Source organism: Miscanthus floridulus, chromosome 1, assembly GCF_019320115.1.
Source record: "Miscanthus floridulus cultivar M001 chromosome 1, ASM1932011v1, whole genome shotgun sequence".
Taxonomy (NCBI): domain Eukaryota; kingdom Viridiplantae; phylum Streptophyta; class Magnoliopsida; order Poales; family Poaceae; genus Miscanthus; species Miscanthus floridulus.
Genome location: NC_089580.1, coordinates 193351689 through 193372018, shown reverse-complemented (window position 1 = coordinate 193372018; position 20330 = coordinate 193351689). Strand labels below are relative to the sequence as shown.

The 20330-nt window shown below is 48.1% G+C and overlaps 2 protein-coding genes and 1 long non-coding RNA gene across 8 annotated transcripts; all 3 read left to right on the top strand.

The window, feature by feature from the left end:
* The first annotated feature begins 930 nt into the window (after positions 1–930).
* On the top strand, positions 931–10272 carry LOC136552559 (serine/threonine-protein kinase EDR1-like). 4 transcript variants are annotated; one of them, XM_066544127.1, is made up of 13 exons: positions 932–1572; positions 3612–4034; positions 4191–4297; positions 4460–5664; positions 5877–5917; positions 6056–6124; positions 6246–6346; positions 6627–6705; positions 6792–6890; positions 6961–7029; positions 7135–7184; positions 9377–9553; positions 9683–10272. In XM_066544127.1, the coding sequence occupies exons 1-13, from the start codon at positions 1111–1113 to the stop codon at positions 9816–9818; spliced, it is 3018 nt and encodes a 1005-aa protein (XP_066400224.1). In that variant the 5' UTR covers positions 932–1110; the 3' UTR covers positions 9819–10272. The 4 variants fall into 4 exon arrangements, with proteins under 4 accessions (XP_066400231.1, XP_066400217.1, XP_066400240.1 ...); XM_066544134.1 differs by lacking the exon at positions 6961–7029 and having other exon boundaries at positions 931–1572; XM_066544120.1 differs by having other exon boundaries at positions 931–1572; positions 3612–4297.
* A 1747-nt stretch (positions 10273–12019) lies between these two features.
* LOC136507330 (uncharacterized) lies at positions 12020–14763 on the top strand. 2 transcript variants are annotated; one of them, XM_066502094.1, is made up of 4 exons: positions 12023–12216; positions 12307–12435; positions 12698–14200; positions 14290–14760. In XM_066502094.1, the coding sequence occupies exon 3, from the start codon at positions 12759–12761 to the stop codon at positions 13335–13337; it is 579 nt and encodes a 192-aa protein (XP_066358191.1). In that variant the 5' UTR covers positions 12023–12216; positions 12307–12435; positions 12698–12758; the 3' UTR covers positions 13338–14200; positions 14290–14760. The 2 variants fall into 2 exon arrangements, with proteins under 2 accessions (XP_066358198.1, XP_066358191.1); XM_066502101.1 differs by lacking the exon at positions 12307–12435 and having other exon boundaries at positions 12020–12216; positions 14290–14763.
* A 530-nt stretch (positions 14764–15293) lies between these two features.
* On the top strand, positions 15294–20316 carry LOC136552549 (uncharacterized). 2 transcript variants are annotated; one of them, XR_010782840.1, is made up of 6 exons: positions 15294–18319; positions 18405–18571; positions 18661–19345; positions 19423–19631; positions 19727–20021; positions 20224–20316. It is a non-coding gene; the product is annotated as an uncharacterized lncRNA (long non-coding RNA). The 2 variants fall into 2 exon arrangements; XR_010782839.1 differs by having other exon boundaries at positions 18661–19631.
* Positions 20317–20330: the final 14 nt, after the last annotated feature.

The window sequence follows — 20330 nt, the reverse complement described above, 5'->3', positions numbered from 1 at the left end:
ATTCCACTTATCTTTTAATACCTACTGATTTTGAAGTAATTGATGATGTACCAATGCACCATATATAATAGTAGATGATGATCAGAGTATTTATGGTTTTAAAGACATTTCAAATCTGAATACGCCCTATACAAGAATTGGTGGAGTACAATGTACAATCCTACAATATCTCACCAACTCCAATATATTTTTCTCGATTTGATTGATGTGTCAGTATTTAACAGCCTGTTTGTTTGGACGTGGCTTGTCGTAAACGATCGTAAATTTTCAGCCGGAACAGTATTTTTCTCTCACACAAACCAACCAGCAGTACTTCTTTACGAATCAGCAACGATACGAACCAGCCAACCGAACAGACTGTAACTCATTTACTTGATTTGATATGGGTCCTGTTGGCTTCTCTTATAATCCGTCTTCTTTAGCTTGTTTTTTAACCGAAACAATATTTTTCTCTCATAATAAATCAGTCGGAACAATATTTTAATTTATTTTTTCAGCGTCGAAAATCTACTAGATGGGCTCTTGTAACGCTCCATCGTCTCATCAAGTGATCAGAGACGAGACATGTCCCGTGTCTTGGCTTTTGGACAATCAGCTCGTTCGGCTGGGGCTGGCTGGCTAGGCTGGCCAACCCCCTCACAAAAACACTGTTTATCTGAACCAGCCAACAATACTTCTCTCCCATATAAACGACCCAGCAACGATACAAACCGAACTAACCCAATAGCCTGAATAGCCGCCGTCCGGAGCCCCACACCGCACAACAAGGACGTCGGGTCCTACCCACGACTAATCACCACTGGCCCAGTAGCCCCGCAGCACGCCACGCACTGACCCGACCCGACCCGGGACCCGACCCGATACAACGCAGCCGCGCCATTTTGCAGTCACACCCCTCGGAGACGGAGGACTCCACCCGCTTTCGGCTTTCCTTCGCGTTCCCGTTCCCACCCCACATCCCCACCTGCTCGCCTCCTCCTCGCCCGTCGCTTCCTTCCTTCCTTCCTCGTCACGAGTCGTCGTCTCCTCTTCGCCGACCGGGACGCGGAAACGCTCGACGCAAGCAAACCCTAGCCGCCGAGCTCGCGGCGAGCCGGCAGGGAGGGAGGGATGAAGAGCCTGTTCAAGAGTAAGATCAGGTGGCAGCACCGGTCCAACGACCCCGCGTCCCCGGCGGGGCAGCCGCCGCAGCAGGCGTCGGGCCCGCCGTCGCCGTCGCCCGCGAGCTCCCCGTCGGGGACGGCGACGGCGCCGGCGCCGGCGCTCTCCGTCTCGACGGCGGCCTCCTCCTCGCCCCCCTCCGCGGCCGCCACGCCCACGGGCGCTGCTGCTGCGGCGCCCGCGCCCGCGGGGGCTGTAGCGGGAACGGGAGCCGGAGGGGAGGACTACATATCGTCCGAGGAGGAGTTCCAGATGCAGCTGGCCATGGCGCTGTCCGCGTCTTCCAACGGCAATTGCGTGGGGGACCTGGACGGGGAGCAGATCAGGAAGGCCAAGCTCATGAGCCTCGATCGCTTCGCCGCCCACCGGGACGAGACCCACACCGCGGAGTTGCTCTCCCGCCGATACTGGGTGAGCCTTCCATTCGGGACGATCATCAATTATATAATATACTCGACTTTCGGTGCCTCCACTTGCTAGTTGCTTGTGAGGTTTTAGGTTGAAACCGTCTCTGCTACTTCATACAACTGTCTCGACTTAATGTGGACCATTTGGCCAATTGCTTCGCTACCGTTCTCAGATGACATTTAAATTCGTGCGTTGGTTTCAGTATCAGCTTATGTGACTATATATAGTTCCTAATTGAGCTTCACTTCAGCCCACAGCATGGCGGATCACACATAGCGAATAAATGCATGTGCCACATATAAGCTTCTGGTGGCTAGTGAGCACTGGTATTAGTCATAGAAGATGCTTCCTCCGATCACCGATATAATTTAACTCTGACCTAATTCAAACTTTTTAGCTCTGATGATCAATGTCTAAAATTCACATAGATTGACAACACAAGATCATCGCTGCCTGATTCATTGTGAAATGTGTTTTCTCTATATATAACTCTTTCTATTAGATAACATGTGTTTGTTGATATTACTAATCAAATTGTCATATTGGATACCGCGTGGATGTCCTAATGTACTTTATGATCAGAGGAAGTATTAGGTTGAGGCAGAAGCCACTAATTATAGGCTTCCTCGATTTCACATAAAGCAGCCTTTTTTTTCCCTCTACATGCTATGCTGATGCCGTTAAAACACTAGCTTGCTGAATCATCACTGAACCTATTTATGGCGTCTGCTTGACGAATCAAATAGTGGTCTTGGTCTTCCCTGTTATGTCATTTAAGTACGCTTGGGAAACCTACATGCCAATTAACGCTGTTAACTGCTGTAAATTATGTCGCTGTTGAGATACGACCTTATTTCTTGATTGCTATTATGATCCACCTCAGTCTAGGAGTAGGAAATAATACATGGAGAAATGGAAATGCTACTTACTATTTAGGGGCTGCTTGCATGCACACAAAATATACTGATGTATTCGCAGTGGTAAGCCGAAATGATTGGTTCCTGGTGTGCCATACTAGGGGGTTGTTCCCAATGCCACACTGCTAGAAGGAAAAAAAGATAACAAAAGAAAAGACTTTTGCTCCTGAGAAATAGGTACAAAAATATACACCTTTGTAGGCTCAACCAGGGCATGCAAAACCTAGGTAAACAAAAGGAAGAAGCTGTATGCATGCTAGATGCTCGTATCGTATATCATGGAGGTGGATAGTTAGCCAAGGAAGAAGATGGATCAGGTAGCAGAATTCCTTTTTTCAGAAGCAAATATATGGTTGCTGGTCAAACCATGCTAGTGTATCATGGAGGTGGGCAGGACTGCGATCAGGGGAAAACTAGGATCTGCTGAAGAATGGAGCTGAAGTCCTTAAAGAACTGGCGCTGCACTACCATCTGCAGAAAGCAGCTCAGGATCAAGGGATGACTTTGATCGCAACCAATGATGTTGTGGCCTGAAGTTTTAGATGTGCCGATAAGTAAACCAAGTGGGCTGCTTGCTGGATGTAGTAACCTGTTCTAGCACCTTACTGATGTTCTGTTTGTAATAGCTGTTTTTCACTGGGTCCATTGGTTTGGCTGGAGTGTGTTTGGTCACAGTTCTGACCAGTGGTTTTGTATCTCTTGCGCTAGGAGTAATTGAGACCTGAGTGCTCTATTACTATACAGTTTTTATCCCTGTATTGTTTGCAACAACCGTTGGACGCTTGCTTGCAACAAACTCCGTGGTTTCGTTGCTATAAGTAATGAAATTCGAGCGTGCCCTGGTGTGAAAAAATATCTTGCTGTCATTTTTTGTAGGTTGTGTTTATGCCGGCCAAATATTTGCTGAACAGATTCTTTCCATTGCAAATCTCTATTAGGACTCTTCTTGGAGATGCAAGATCAGTGTTTATCAACTCTAAAGTTTCTTTGCCTGTTGGTGTGTCTAGTTAGGTCAAATTCTTGTCATAATACTATTTGTTGGTCTGTTGGTCACTACATACGAGTGTGGTGGTTGTGTTCTAACATTCATGCTCTGTTATGACATCTGTTTTTAACTTCTTTCAGGACTATAACTTTCTTGATTATCATGAGAAAGTTATTGATGGCTTCTATGACATCTTTGGCTCCTCTATGGAATCCTCTAGGCAGGGGAAGATGCCATCATTAGCAGATCTCCAAACAGGCATAGGGGACCTAGGCTTTGAAGTCATTGTAGTAAACCGAGCCATTGATAGTACCTTGCAGGAGATGGAGCAAGTGGCACAGTGCATCCTGTTGGACTTCCCTGTTGCCAATATTGCACTCTTAGTGCAAAGAATAGCTGAGCTTGTTACAGATAATATGGGTGGACCTGTCAAAGATGCTAACGACATGCTCGCAAGGTGGCTGGAGAAGAGTACTGAGCTGAGAACCTCGCTACAAACAAGTTTGTTGCCTATTGGTTGCATCAAGATAGGGCTATCACGTCACCGTGCCCTACTTTTCAAGGTCCCCTTCCTCCCTCCCTCCCTCCCTCTTTCCCATGCATGCATATGCAAGAAACCTAAGCTAGCTAGGAAGTTACTAAAAAAGTATTGTATTGTCTCAGCTGAGAAGCACATGCTTAAGAAGTTATGTAATTATGTCCTGTACCTCTCCGTGCAGATCCTTGCAGATAGTGTTGGGATTCCATGCAAACTTGTCAAAGGGAGCAATTATACTGGTGGTGATGATGACGATGCTATAAACATAATTAAGATGGACAATGAAAGGTATCAATGTTTAATCATTGTGCTATGTTCATACTTCATAGCATAAATACTTAAGATACTTCAAGTTATGCTATCCATGTGCTAGTCTTATTTACTATATTCCAATTAATTTGTTGCTGCTCTATGTTTACTAAGCGTTATTTTGGTGTAATTTTTCTGCAGGGAGTTTTTGGTTGATCTGATGGCTGCTCCTGGTGCTCTTATCCCAGCAGATATCTTAAGTTGGAAAGGCAATTCGTTAAATTCTAATAAAAAACTCGCCCTGAATCAAACAGCTGGATCATCGAGTCCTGTTGATGCTAATATGGATCCTACTGTATTGCCACTTGAACCTAAAGGTGGCCAACTGCCTTTGTTTGGCAGTGGTGATTGGATATCAGACAGTGGTTCTGGATATGAGGCAGCAGAAACTGCAGCTTCTACTCAAGCCTCTTCGGGTGTCACATCATCTGTTCCTGCTGGAAGTGTTTTTGACAGTTCATGGATGCTGGTTAATCATGAACAATCAGATGGACCATCAACTTCTGCTGGTACATCATCCCAGCAGAAAGTTGTACCTCAAAACAAACATCAGCGGAATTTAAATCGCCTTCCAGATTTGCAGGAAATTCCAGAGTCAAATAACCTTTTTGCTGACCTTAATCCTTTTGGGGATATGAAGTCCAAGAAAACTTCAGTACCATTCAAAGGACCAGATCATAGGAACAATGAGTTGCAAAAGCGCAGAGAGAACATAGTCCCTAATGCTGAAAGGCCACAGCAGCGGTTAGTTATGAAGAATTGGTCTCCTTACAATGATGTTTCCAACAACAAACAGTACAATTATGTCGAGGATTCGTTTGCTCATAGAAATGTTGGCAATAATGCTGCATCATCATCATCCCAGATGCCACGATCAGCCGCAAGGTCTAATCTTAATTCTGGATTGCGTAATGATGCATCATATCATAATTATGATAGTATTATGGCTGGTACCTCTGCCATGAAGATTACATCTACAGCTGAGACTGGGAAGGTTCCTGAAAGGGTTCTGTGTGGTGATTTGGACAAAGGTCAAACAAATTATAGACTGGAGGATCAACATGTCGTAGTTCAACCACCACAGGAAAGACTTCCATGGGTTAATCCTGCAGAAGGAAGAGTTCCAATTCAGAGTCAAGCAAAACAACATATTGAAAACATGGCTGTAAAGCAAGACCATAAGAAATTGCTCCCTGATCCAAAAAAATCTCCCCTTGACAGATTCATGGACACGTCATTGCCATCAAGAAACATGGACATGAGGTCACAGAGGCTTGACTTTGATGATGTGTCTGAGTGCGAAATTCCTTGGGAAGATCTTGTGATTGGTGAAAGGATTGGCTTAGGTACTTATTTTGCTACCAAGTTTTGATAACTCTGCTGCTTTTGAACTAAGAACTTTGACATGTTTTGGAAACTAATTTTAAATGTGCTGTTCAAATTGTTAGCTTTAATGGCTATGATTTTTATTAGTTGAATAGCAGTGGGTTGGTTGTATGAACTTGCATCTTCCTGATCTCTGCGTGAAAACTATTGATTGATTTGCTTCCTTCAATAGGTTCATATGGAGAGGTTTACCGTGCTGACTGGAATGGAACAGTAAGTAGTTCATTCCCCCAATTTATTTTTTGTATCTTGAGCTTGGCCATTTGTTCAAGATGTTCTGTGGAAGTCATAAAAGAATCAGATGAGAAACCAAATCATGGTCAATGCACTGAAGTTTTCGTTTATTTGCAGGAAGTAGCTGTAAAAAAATTCTTGGATCAAGATTTCTATGGTGATGCTCTGGATGAGTTTAGGAGTGAAGTAGGTGAACTTTTATCTGTTTCTATCTTGGAGTTTTCCTAAATAAATTATTTAATTTTCATATATACTCAGTCCAATTGAGCTTTATTTTTTGATATACGGATATACTTTATTTGACAAGGTCCGAATTATGCGTCGGCTGCGCCATCCAAATATTGTTCTCTTTATGGGTGCTGTTACACGCCCTCCGAACTTATCTATTGTATCTGAATATCTTCCAAGGTATAATACTTACTTTTACTACACAATCACTGTTTATATTGTGGAAATATGTGAATTAAATATCCCAGTCTAGACAACACAGAAGTTGTAGCTGGCATGCATAAACTGAAAGTTCTTTTTACTATTTAATTTTATTGTGGTACATGCTATTAGATGTCTAGGTTCTTGCAATTCTGGAGTTGCTAAATGCTACATAAGATTCACACCCTCAGATTCATACAAAAAACCTGAAGAGGTGTTTGGTGATTCATTGTTGGTTCATGATTTTGTCCTTGTTTAGGGGAAGCTTGTATAAGATCCTTCACCGCCCTAATTGCCTAATTGATGAAAAGCAGAGGATCAAGATGGCCCTTGATGTGGTAAGGATGAATCTTTTATATTTTATTGATTGGTTTGTTTCTTTGTTCCTGCTCATAAAAGTGACTTTCTCTCTCTCTCTCTTAAGGCCAAAGGCATGAATTGCCTGCACACTAGTGTACCTACAATTGTTCATCGAGATCTGAAATCTCCAAACTTGCTGGTTGACAATAATTGGAATGTAAAGGTGTGTGATCTTGCCCACAATTAATATTTGGCCATCAATAATCATTCACATCAATTATGCAATAAAACAGGTCTGCGACTTTGGACTTTCACGGTTGAAGCACAGTACATTTTTGTCATCCAAATCCACTGCTGGAACAGTAAGTAGCTAGCATCTGGATGACAAAATCATGCCCCCCCTACTTTCTGTCTTTCCCTTCGAACATGATTTATTATTATTTTTTCTTTTTTGCATCATCTATCAGCCTGAGTGGATGGCACCTGAGGTTCTGCGAAATGAACAATCGAATGAAAAGTGAGTGTTTTGCTGATGCTTTCTAACTCCTATCTTATTCTGGATATTCTGGTTATCGAGCATTTCCGTGAATATAGGGTTCCATCTTCCTGTCGAATGCTTGTGCTTGTGGTTTTGTGCTCAGACCAGAGAATTTTGGTTTTCTGATAGTTGGATGTGACTGCTTAGTATTTTTCACGTAGCGGGATCATGCACCTATCTAGTCAGGCTTTTATATGCTCCAAATATTTTGTACTCCATATGCAGCATTTTGTTACTAATAACCCTGTAAAACACAGTTCTCCCACCTTCTGTTGCTCCCCCTGTCTCTCTCCCCCCTCACCCTATCCTGGCAACACGGACCCAAGTACCATAGATGGCACACAGCTTGACACATACATGCTCGTCACATGTGACTGTGAGCCCTGTTCCTGGTGCACTTGCCAGCACTCCAACACTCCTTTCTTGCCCTTGACAATGAGTTCTTGCAAGCCGCCTTCTCCAGGAGACGTACTTACCTTTCTTGCCAACATTCCCCCTTTGTCTTCCTGCCGATCCCCACTGCAACCATGGCACTTCTGCACAGCACAGAGGATCCGTGGTGGTTTTAAAAATTAATGACCTGTGTACCAAGTGAGGAGATATTTCGAGATGTGACTAGTTTTCAATCAGCTCTCTGGCCAGTTTTACAATTTTCCAACCAATCATGTTGTCGGGTACCATAAAAAGGGGTCCCCTAAGCAAGAACCGAAAAAATCGCTTAGACCCTGTCAAAATCAAAGCCAAGAGACAACTACTGGCTAGCCCCCACCTTGTCCGAGGCTACCGATTCTTTGCCTCGCTCGAGGCCTCGCACGTAAGGCCTCGGACGGGGAACCGATTCTTCGTCTCGCTCGAGGCCCCGCACGTAAAGCCTCGGACGAGGTGCCGATTCGCCGCCTCGCTCGAGGCCGGCTCGGCAACAACTCCGTCGCCTCCGCCTCGACCGATCTCCCTGACAGAACGTCACGACCAGCTAACGCGACGAAGCACTCCCGCGACGTCAGCCGGACGACGGCTCGACACAGCGGAGTGGCCGACGAGATGGGAAGTCGCATCAACACCATGCCATCCGGGACAGGACGGGGCAGGGGTTACCGGCCGCTGTGCTCTGTACTGTGCCCACGGCTGACGCCCGCACTGCACTGTGCTACCTAACCCTTGCTCCAAGGACAACGCGGCGTGGGGAGTCAAGTCCGGGTCACTGTAGCATCGGAATCAGTGTACATGACCAACTGCTCCCTCCGAGCCTCGGCAATCCGCTTCAGGGTCTCGGCAGCCTCGGGATTCGCGCCCGTCGAGCCCCCCACGATGGCTCGGCCTCGGCACCAACTGAGCCTCGGCTCTTTACGCTGTCGACACACAGCGACCGACACGTCGTCCGCCATGCCCTGCGTCAAGCTATCACTGAAGCTCCCACGTCGCACAGGATGAGGCGTGACCGGCGCGTTGCTTCAGTGCATCAAGGACAAGACCGCTCCGTCGACCATGCCGCCACAGTGGCAAGCTACAGGGCTCGGAAACGCCACCTCCGCTCACAGGACGTCGCGTAGCGAACACATGTATCACCCCTGTCCCCCCTTCAATTATAAAAGGAAGAGATCGGGGCCGTTTCGACAGAGGGACACAGACGGATACTCACGAGACACGAGCACGCGAGCTCACGGGTTCACGAACTCACGCATAGACGTCGCTCAACACCTTGTAATACGCACGCTTTCTCGCTGCCTGAGATCAACATCTCAAGCAACCCACGCCGCTCCACACAGAGACCTGGGACTAGCTCCCTCTCTCGCCCTGCTTGTAAACCCCTACTACAAGCACCTCGGTGCAAGGAATACAAGATCGCTCTCTCAGACTGGACGTAGGGCACCTATTGCCTGAACCAGTATAAACCTTGTGTCTCTTTGCATCACCATCCGGGATTAGGGGCACGCAGTTCAAATTCACTAGTTGGTTGAGGACCCCCGGTCCAAAACACCGACACATGTAGAAACCAGAACAGTACAGGTACAGGTTAATTAATCTATCTTCCCTCAGGTTTCACACTTTTGCTTGTTCTCCTGCAACACCTTTTTATACTTTGCCAAAACTAAAGTATGATAGGATCCTCACCGCTTACCTTAATTAAATTCAGTAACAATCTTTGCATCCACTACCTGAATTTTGTGCAGGTGCGACGTTTACAGCTTTGGTGTCATCTTATGGGAGCTGGCAACACTTAGAATGCCATGGAGTGGGATGAATCCAATGCAAGTTGTGGGGGCAGTTGGTTTCCAGGATAGACGGCTTGATATTCCCAAGGAAGTTGATCCTCTGGTAGCAAGGATCATATTTGAATGCTGGCAGAAGTGAGTTTCAAAAAAGGCCTTTAAGAATTTAACCTGTTCTCTGATCAAAGTCTCCTGTATCGGTCATGGCATTTAAAATTTGACTCTTGATTTTAAATTTGTGCTAACATGTGCTTTGTCAATTGCCAGGGATCCAAATTTGCGCCCGTCATTTGCACAGTTAACAAGTGCCCTGAAGACTGTTCAAAGACTAGTGACCCCTTCTCACCAGGAGGCCCAGAGCCCCCATGTTCATCAAGAAATCTCAGTGAACTTGACTCCTTAGGGGGGGCTTTCCACTTCCCGTTGTGCATAGTTTTTATTCTTTTGCTGTTTGTATTTGTCCAAAAGTCGGCAAATGCTGGCGCACCAGGTGGTAGACACTCTGCCGCCGCTACAAGTACCCCACAGTAGGGTATGTATAGAGTCGCCCATCAAACAGCAATCGGAAGAAGTGATTCAATGTGTAGCAACTGATTGTTATGCCCACGTCAATCCCGCTTTTGTTCACCCAACTGGCCAACCGGGTGCGAGCCCTCTGGAAAGCAGTGAGAGCTCTTTTGTGTTCATTGTGAAGTGCCTGGCTATGTTAAGTGGATTTTTTTTTTGTCACGCTGCTAAAAAAAGACAGCATATTTCGAAGTTGGACTCTGTACAATCAGGACACGTGAATTTAGGATACATTGTAATTTTGGAAGATTTGTGTATGCTCGCAAAGTCGCATGACTGCCTTAGCTGTTTGTGTTTGTTGGCCTGTGCCTTGACCGAGGAAAAGCGTAGAACACCTGGTCCATTGCTCATTTACCTGGATTGGTTCTCGTCAACGAGATGGTTAGGAATTTGCCAAGTTGCCAACCATTTGGTAATTGGACTGTTGGGAATGTGGCGTGCTACCTTTTGCGTTTAAAATTTAAAACGAGGCAGATCCTGGATACAAGTAGGATTGGCTTTTGCTTCATGGAGTGCAATTCTGGAAATACGTTATTTTTAGCTAAGATGTCCTGAAACTACGTTTATTTCATGCGGAGACAGTTTACATCATGCTGAAAAATTAAGTGAAATGGTAAGAGGAATTCGTATATTTTTTTTTAATGAAAACAGAGGTATTCGTAGATAAAAAAGAGTTGAATTCTCTCTTTTTTTTAAAAAGAAAGCGGAATAAAAGAAAGATGAATTCCAAACAGTCCGGAGGTACAAGTGGCAACCTAAAGTACAGTTATCAACCCTGAGCCCATTCTTCCCATCCACGCCTCTCTTAGACTGTCTCCGATAACGTGACCCATTCCCCAAAAATGCGTCGTGCACAGTGGATAAGCGGCAAAAAAAACAGCCTCCAACCGAGTACGCAAACACAGCAGCCATTTTGGGTCGGAGGCGACGCGGGAGGCAAATAACCGTCATCGAGGAGAGACGACGCAAAAATCTTGCGCCCTGGGCCCGCGAACGAGATGACGGCGAGGACCGCGGCGGGGCGCTCGCCCAGGGCCGCGCGCCAGGGGGCGTGCTTGCCCTAGCGCCGTCGGCCGAGGAAGGGGCTCCCGCGCCTGTGCCGGGGGGCGGGCACCGCGGAGGCCTGGTCGCGGCTGCGGACACCGCCGAGGCCTGGCCGCACCGGAGCGCCGGCGGGCGAGCACCGCGGGGGCCGGTGGAGGGAGGGAGGGAGGGGGGGGGGGGGAGAGAGAGAGAGAGAGAGAGAGAGAGAGAGAGAGAGAGAGAGAGAGAGAGAGAGAGAGAGAGAGGCGCACGGCCGGAGGAGGAGAGGGGCGTGGCCGGCTCGGTGAGGCGAGCTCGCCGTGGGAGCACCTCCGGAGCCGTCGGCCTTGGTTGCCTTGCCGGATCTGGGACCGCTCCCCCACCGCCGGTGATGAGCAGCGTCGTGTGGGGGCGGAGGTGAGCAGCGTGAGGAGCAGGCGGCGCTCCAGCTCTCCCGCCGCGCTGCCACGCCGAGGGAGAGGGAGAGAGAGAAAGGGGAGGCGGGAGGGGAGGGGAGGGGAGGGGGCGCGGACGGGAGCCACGGCGCGAGCGGTGCGTGCGGAGGCGCAGGGGTTGGGACGAGGAGTGAGGGAGAGAGAGACTGATAGAGAGATGGAGGAGGCGATGAGATATTTTGGGCAGGCGCGGTGGGCTGTTGTAGAGGTAAGGTTTTGGGTGCGTGTCCTATTTACTGTGCAGAACTCAATTTCTGAAATGGATCGCTGATTTAGGTATGGACCGTTGAAGATACTCTTATCCACCACACACACACACATACGTCGCCTCCCCACCACGCGTCCTCCCGATCACCGTCCACACGCGCGACAGCCGAGATCCAACGGCCGGAGCCCCCACCCCCCACGGAAAATCCGGTGGAGGCCGGCCCAGAGCCCCAGACCCCCAACGAACGTCGCGTGGCGCACGACCCGGCCAAAGCCAAAGTGCACGGACGCCACAAGGACCCTATTAACCCGCCTCTGAGCCGGCCGTTTCGATTCCGTCGTCGTGTAGCTCCCATCGTGTTTTAGACTAGCCTCCTTCCTCCCTCCCTCCCTCCCTCCGACCTCGCACACCACTAACCCATCACCGCAAGCGCGGCCTTCCGGCCAGATTCGCGCGGTCGTGCCCGCCAACCGGTCCGTCCGCCTCGTTTCTCCGCCCAGCGGGTGGCGGGCTCCTCGGAGATTCCGCTGGTCGCGGGAATCCATTTGGTGAGTTGGGGCCGGGAGCGCCGATTTGGGGGTTTCCTTTTGGGAGGGCGTGTGATTGATCGGCGGCGGCGGTCTGGTTTGTGGATGCAGTGCCCGCTCACGTTGCGTGTGGATCTGGTTTGGGACGGAAGATAGAAGCGCGGCGGTGATTGATTGAGGTGGGACGCCATCAGTGGTCTGTCTGGGGTTCGGTCTGTTCCTCGGCTGTAGATCTGGAAGGTATCTACCAGTAGATCCGTGCCCCTCCTTTGTGTGTGCTCTGATTTGGCGATCTGTACTGTACAGTGGAAACATCCATTTCTGCATTATGAATCACTGTGTCGTAATAATTTCACCATCTATGATTCACTGTGTCGTAATAATTTCACCATCTATGTTGATTTTTTTTTTTTTGCCCAGATTCTGGTCGTGCTTGCTAGTTCTGCGATGAAAATGCATTGTACTGACATGCCTCTGCGTTTGGTTGTCGTTTTGGCGCTAGGGTTTCGTGGGATCGGTCGCTACGAGCTGTCCCAGTCAGAGCACCTGCATCATCTCGGGCCATGGAGACTCTGGTCATCTCGGAGCAGCGCAGCCACCAGCTCCACCACTCCTCAGGTCGCCGGAAGAAGGCGTCATCAGCATCGCCCCATTTCTCGTCGCCTCAGTCCACACACGGCTACCATGCCGGCAACTGCCGGGCCTTCCACTCCGGCATCACCATCGGCATCCTGCCATCCCCGCCCGCGCAGGGGGTTGCACGGACCCGCTCCTCCCCTGAGCCCAAGACACCGAAACAGCAGCAGCTTCACCATGGGAAAAAGCGCAGCCGAGCAATCTCTGTAAGCCCTTCGACGTCCCCACCCTCTCGCCCTGAGCTCTGGGCTGGCCCGGGGTTCTGCAATTCGCCGCCTCCCAGCTCCCTACCAATACCCAAGTTCTCCCTCCACCAGAAGCGCAGTGTCTCACTTGAGTTTCCACCTGCTGACCGGTCAGACGACGAAGACGTGCCTGTGCATGCCAAATCAGCACCTTCATCGCCGACTGCAGGCTCAGGTGTTACCTTCTTTAGTGGTACTGATGCTACCATTGCAACAGAGAATCTGAGGAGGATCCTTCACCTGAAAATCGAGGATAACTGAATGGTGGTTAGGCAGTTCTGTGTACATAGGTTAACTACAACTGACCTTGGTAGTCTGTATAGGGTAACCGAGAATAACCACCGTGTACCTGGTGGTGGTTCTTCATCAACAGTAGTGCTGTAGGTGGTTAGCAAGCACAGTGAGAAGGTTAGGCAGTTTGAAACTGCAGTGAAGGATGTGGTGGATTTCACATCACTGCAGTTTCTGAGTCACCTTTGCAGCTTGTACCTTGTAGTCACCTATTAGTAGCCAATGTTCCATTTAGGTGTTAGATAGTCTTTGCATCCTTGCTACCCATCATTAACCAGTAGCGATAGCCTTCATAATCCTTGCTCCTGTAGTTCATCTCAGGCAGGGTATTGTAGGCTAGAGCTTATAACCTGCCATATATTTAGTCTTCTGTAGGATGGCTGCATCTCTTGAAACTTGCATTCTGTCTCATATTGCATCCTCCTGACTCACCTCCCTTCGTAACATCTTCTTGTGTTCTGCAAAGCGCACAAGGATCTCCCCTCTCTGGCACTTCTGTTTTTGGAATGAAGATGCTCAGAGGAGTTGTTATGAAGTCCCGATTCAATGTTCTTTCTCCTCCATGTCTCTACTGACTTTAGCTATGCATCTCCTTTGTTTCCTCAGTTCGTCGCATGTAGCATGTCAAATTATGTTCCTTGCCATCCAATCCATTTCGAATCATTCCTCTCAAAGTTGCATCTAGTGGTGGTTTTGCCTTCGTTTAGGTATCTTCTGTACCTCCTTGTCCTTGTTCATGTTCCTGGAGCATGCCCAGGATTCTAGTCTTCTTCATGTATTCTCATAAAGGGCTTCATGTATCAGCGATCTGCAAATACTCAAACCTGAATATGGTAATTATCTATTTCATGCCCCTCTACCCACTACTATCATACATATAATCAGACAGTGCTAATGTGATATCTGGGTTTTTGTGCTGCAGGTTTGCTTGTCCAATGCACTTAATGTCATCCATACCTGGAGTTCGGAATCGGCCAAGCATCGATCACTTAGTTATCTGTTTTCGTCATAGTCCAGTATTGTGCCAGACTGTTGTTTTTTTGCAATATTTGATGGGCTAGTCTGTTTGTGGTACTGTTTTAGTTTATGTTACTAATCATATATGGTGTCAGTGTTCCATGCTGATGCTGTGGCATCCTGTTGCTTTCTAGTTAAATACTTCAATGTTATGTAGCTTCATGTTAATTTTGGTCCTGTTTCCGTGACTTGTTTGAAGTTGAATGTTAACGCACGGTATTTTCTCCAAGATCTAGTATGAAGATCTTATGTTTGGTCCATGTACACCACAGCTTTTTTTTGTGATCCTAATCATCGAATGACAATGGTTGTTATGTACTTAGGCTCTCCTTTTTAAGGATATATCAAAATCCGATGCTTGTTGATGATACTTTGTGCGGGGAAGATGACTTTGGTTGGTCTTGTTGAGACGGGAGTAACTTGTTTGTGGAGACCGTTCGAGAACTTGTAGTTGCATACAAAAGCATAGGTTGATTAGTGTTGTGGAGATACAAGACCAATATTGCTTGTCAGCAACTCAGCTTCTGTTGATTCTTTCTTTTTACTGAAAGAGTTGGTAGTTCGTTGCTTCTGTGCTGACCCCTGTGGTTATTGTCCCTGTGTGCTCCATTTTCCGTTTCTGCCCACATGCTTGACTACACAAGCATTCATTCTTTTGTGCGATTCCAGTTCGTGGCTATCCAATGACTGGACCGTCATCATCCTCTGCCAGTTGGGCTTACTGATTGGCTTGCCAGCTCTGCATGATGACTCCTCTGGTGTATCCGGTTTTGCATCTAACGCTTCTAGATCTACAGGAGTAGAGTACTGTATGTGTTAGGTTGTCATCATACATGGCAATTGGGTCTTCTGGAATGGCAACAAGACGAAGGTGGCAGATGTTGACCAAGTTCTTTAGATGTTGTCGTATTCACCTCAATCCACGTAATTAGTGCATACAGTTTGCCCGTTCAAACTCCAGTATAGTCTGCGTGAGGGTGCCTTGGTGGTAAGCGTGTGGCTTTTCTTCAGCTCCCCTGTCCATATGCATGCCTTTCACTATGAATCTACTAATGGATATACAGTTGCAATAATTTTATGGCCCTATTCGTTTTTCTTATAATCCGTCTTTTTTAGCTGGAACAGTATTTTTCTCTCACAACAAATCAGCCGGAACAATGTTTCGATTTTTTTTTCAGCGAAGCGAACGGGACCTATACCTTAGAATTTTTCTTCATTAGATAAATGTACTTTATAGAATGGATATGTAGCTCATTTGCCTTTATTACTTGCTGTCATATTTTTCCACTCATATCGACATGGCTACGTTCTGACTTCCTTTATTAGAGATTGTCGGCTATGAGTCTAAAAAAATCTTTGCGGATACCTTAGTCTCCAATGTTTGAATCCTAAATCTTCGTAAACACCATGCCCCCAATGTTTGAATCCTGTCTCCGCCCCTGGAGGCGAATCCGACACCATCCAAAGAAGAGGAGTATTGGCGTGGTTCGAGCACCAAACCACGCGTGGCGTGGAACGAAGCCCATGTCGGGGCGAGATACCTTGCCGCCCCTAGTGCGCTGCCGCCCGAATTTTTTACTTTTTAGCTCTTTTTTTGAAAGTTTCTCACAAATAGACCACTGGAGGCAAGATTTCAGAATATGGACTCTTAGCTCGGCGCCATTGATGCTAGCGCCGAGCTAACATGTCTCGGCGCCAGCGTCCCTGGCACCGAGCTCCTGGGCTCGAAGCGAACGTGGAAGGTGACATGGTAGGAAGCTCGACGCCAGTTACCCTGACGCCGAGCTCGGCGCCGTAGATCTTGGCGCCGAGCCATTATTACCTATGGGCCCCGCCCCTCTCTTCCTCTCCGTCTCTCGCCCTAGCAGAGCAGAGCCGAGCTTCGCCGCCGCCGCCCGCGCACGCGCCTCCACTGGCCGCCCTCGCTCACGCCGTGCCACCGCGGACGCCCCGCGCCCCGAGCCTGCCGAGCAACATCGCGGCCGCCGCACGCCGCGCCACCGCGGACGGCCCGTGCCCCGAGGCCATGCAGGAGCGCCGCCCCCCATGCCACGCCGTTGCCCGCGGCTGGCCACCTGCGCCACGGCTGGCTGCCCGCGCCCCGGTCCCCTCGCTGGTTCCTGCGCCCACGTCGTGCCCTCTCCTCGCCTTGGCCTCGCCCCGCCTTGCCGCCCTCCACCGCCGGCCTCGGCTGCGGTCGTCGTGCCTCCCGCGCCCGTCGAGCCAGACTCGCCGCGCGGAGCCCTAGGCATCCCACGCCCGCCGCATGCCACTGCTGTCGTAGGCCGCGCCACCACCGGCCCCGCCACCTACAGCGGTCGGCCGTGCCACCGCTGGTCCGGATCATCGATCTAACCCACGCCCGTCGTCCGCTGCGACTCCGTCAACGTCCGCGGATCAGTCGTTGGAAAGATAAAAATTATGAATATGCAATGTACCTACTTAGTTGGCATTTGTTATTTACTAGTTAATGTGATGACTCAGGTAGTTGATTTAGTTAGTGATCTAGTGAGATATATATGTAGATAGATAGAAACATAGATACATAGGTACATAGATATAGTTAGATAGCTACTTAGATATGTAGTTACATATTTAGTTAACTAAATATGATCTAGTTATTTAGTGAGTACATTGTATATATACACGTAGTAATTATCTTAGTTACTTAGTTTGTAGTTAGAAAGTACTTGTTAGGTACTATCTATCGTCTAATTTGGACTAAAGGATATGTGCTTCGTTACGTGTTTGAACTAAATGGACAACCTAGTGACCATATATCATGGATGCACCGTTGAAAGCGATCGCTATGGATATATTGAGTTTGTTGACATGCAAAGCATGCCTGTGCTATTCAATAATAGGCCTTCATTTAGTGAGGGGTCATTTGGCAGGGCTCCGCGAGCGGCTTCGGCTCCGGCTCCTGCTGAAGCCCTACCAAATGCACACCCGAAGAACAGCTCCACCGGTGAAGCCGCAAAGGAACCGGAGCCCTTTTTCTACTGCGCCAACGGAGCCACGAAAACGAGCTTCCCCGAGCTCCTCCTTCGTTAGGGCGTGAAAGGACGCGGTGGTCCTCCGCTGGTTCGAGCGTCGATCACACGAGGCCGGCCAGTTTTGGTGCGTGCGCATGCTGTGCCTGCTGTGCGTGTAGTAAAGAAAGAGGAGGAGCTGCTAGCAAGAATAGGAGAAAAGATAGGGTTCCTAATGTAAAACTACAAGAGAGAAAGAAAATAAAGAATGGCTCCAATAATTTAGAAATAGACCAGGGTTCCCAATGAGAAAGCAACCGTTAGCTTTCTCCTGAAGTTGACCAAATCACCTGATACTTGTAAAATACGTAATATATATCAAAAAATAGTAAAACTATTTTTTCTACGTTGGATTTAACTAGATCTGCACCATAGTAAAACAATAGGTGGGGGTATTATAGACATTTACCATCTTTCATCCATTCCAAAAAAACAGGAGGAGCTGTTTTGCCAAACGTTTTCCAGAACGGCTTCAGCTCCTCCAGAAGAGCTGCTCCTTTAGAGGAGCCAGAGCCGAAGCCATATTCAGAGGAGCCGGAGCCCTGCCAAACAGGCCCTGAGATGGTTGCAAGGGCTCAGGAAGAGCTGCATTGCCTTAGAGATGATGGCATTGCAGTTGATAGTGTACTGCACCTAGGTTCTCCTCCCAACATCCTCAGGCGAAAGATCTCAATTGGTTGTATGGATCAGTGGGAGAACTATGTGAGATTGGCTATGAAGAGCTAGCTAAAATGTTTGAACGTGGTTGTGCGTCGGGTGTTAGTTGATCCCATCCCTCATGGGTTTTCTCCACCAATGGATCAGCAGACACACATCGACCCTCCCGTTTTGGAACCTTATATGCATGTGGAGATTGCACCAACAGAGGTGACCCACCGAGGACGTCTCATAGCGCTGGGGCAGGTAATAATCTATAAGTTTTGTTCAAAATTTGGTGACCGTACATATGTTCGTGAAGTAACAGGAGACTATGTTTTATTCGATACAGGACCTTCCGCTCCTTCGTCCTAGAACCCACAGTGGGTTCTTGGACATGCGGTACGATGATAGATACACTCCTTTCCTGCAAAGAGCTGGCCTAGATGTCATCTCTTTTCAGGTTCGTCGTGGGTTGCCCAAGTTCAACTCAGCGGCCATAACTGCGTTAATTGACAGGTATTAAATTGAATCATTGTCTCCATTCATGGCCATTTATACATGCGATTGACTTTTTGACAAGTAATCTTGCTTTGTCTTAAATATAGGTGGCGACCGGAGACTCACAGCTTTCACCTACCTTTCGGGGAGATGATAGTCACGCTCTAGGCCTGTCAGAAGATGCTAGGCCTAAGGATTCATGGCAACCCAGTCATCGGGCTATGCAGGTCAGAGGGCTAGAGAGCACGAGTGAAGGCCTTCCTTGGGCGTGAGCTTGGCGAGCAAGGGGCTCACACTTCTAGAGTTCTCATCTCCTGGCTACGGGAAGAGTTCGCATAGTGCCCTAGGGAGGCAGATGAGGAGACAGTTGGGTATTACTGTAGGGCATGGATCCTACACCTGTTTGCCTATGTTCTCTTCCCCGACGCCATGGGTGACAGTGCGTCCTGGATGTGGGTCCACTGCCTCAGTAACTGGGGCCAGGTGGGTCACTACAGCTGGGGCTCTGCAGTCTTGTGTTTTCTATACCGGCAACTGTGCGAGGGGTGTCATCGGTCTTCATCCAACACATCACTTGGTGGATCCATGTACCTGCTATAGCTGTGGATATGGGCTCATCTTCCAATTGGTCGTCCAGAGGTTCTGGTTCGTCGTGAGTGGTTCCAAGGTCAGCCTCCAAGTCGGTAGTCGACGTGGGCGTACCTTTGGGACTAGGTCAGGGTTCCGTACGCGAGGTTAGATCAGGCGTACATTGAGTTCACGAACGAGCTAGACACGCTGATGGTGTCTAGTGTAAGTAAATTTTATTTTCTATGCTGGTTTGAAAAGGATTAGTATACCATCTAACATCTTGTTTGGACATGTTGCAGGTGGAGTGGGAGTTGTACGGTGGAGAGGGCACACTTCCTTTTTAGTTGAGCAATGTTTGTGGGTTCGACGATGACTTCTATAGGATGAGGTGCCCTCTAATCTGCTTCTATGCTGTCGAGTTTCACCTGTCAGATAGGGTTGCACGCCAATTTAGAGTGAGACAACTTTGGCCTATGGCTTCGTTCTCGACTGGCGTTGACTTACACAAGTAAGTGTTTTGATATTTCAAATATCTCGTGATGGTCCATTTCTATTAATACGGTGACATGTACATGGATTCAAGTAACGATGACATACGTGCAGGTTGGATCGTCAGAAGAACAAGAAGATTTTTGACTGAGAGAAGCACCACCAATCCTTCATTGAGCAATGGGAGGAGATACATGACAACGTGGACGACAACAACGAGCCACACACGAACCGTGAGTTTAGGCGGTACCAAGCTTGGTACCAGCGTGCGACACGTTGCAGGCTGAGGGTACAGTGGACAGAAGGTGACTACGCTGACATCGAGTCCTTCGACGATGAAGACATGATGTACGACCAATCGATTCGTGCAGGAAGGCAGGTGGAGGCAGGACTGATCTTAGACAGAGTGGTAAGCCAATTACCTTATTTTTCTATGTTAAGTTGCACAATAGTACATTAGATGTTCTTGGACCGACATTAGAAGTTATCTATTTTAGTTAGTGCCACCTTTGAGCCATATCACCCTTATAATACGTTAGATTCTTGTACAAAAGAAAACAAAACATATTGCTATCTGTTCAGGAGTATTATTACTAAGAACTTCGTTGCAGGGCAATACACTCAAATGCTCAGTTGAAGAGATTGAGCGCATTCGGTCGAGAGTCAGGGATGACTACATGCTTAGCTTTCTGGACGTAAGATTAAAAATATTCTTTCA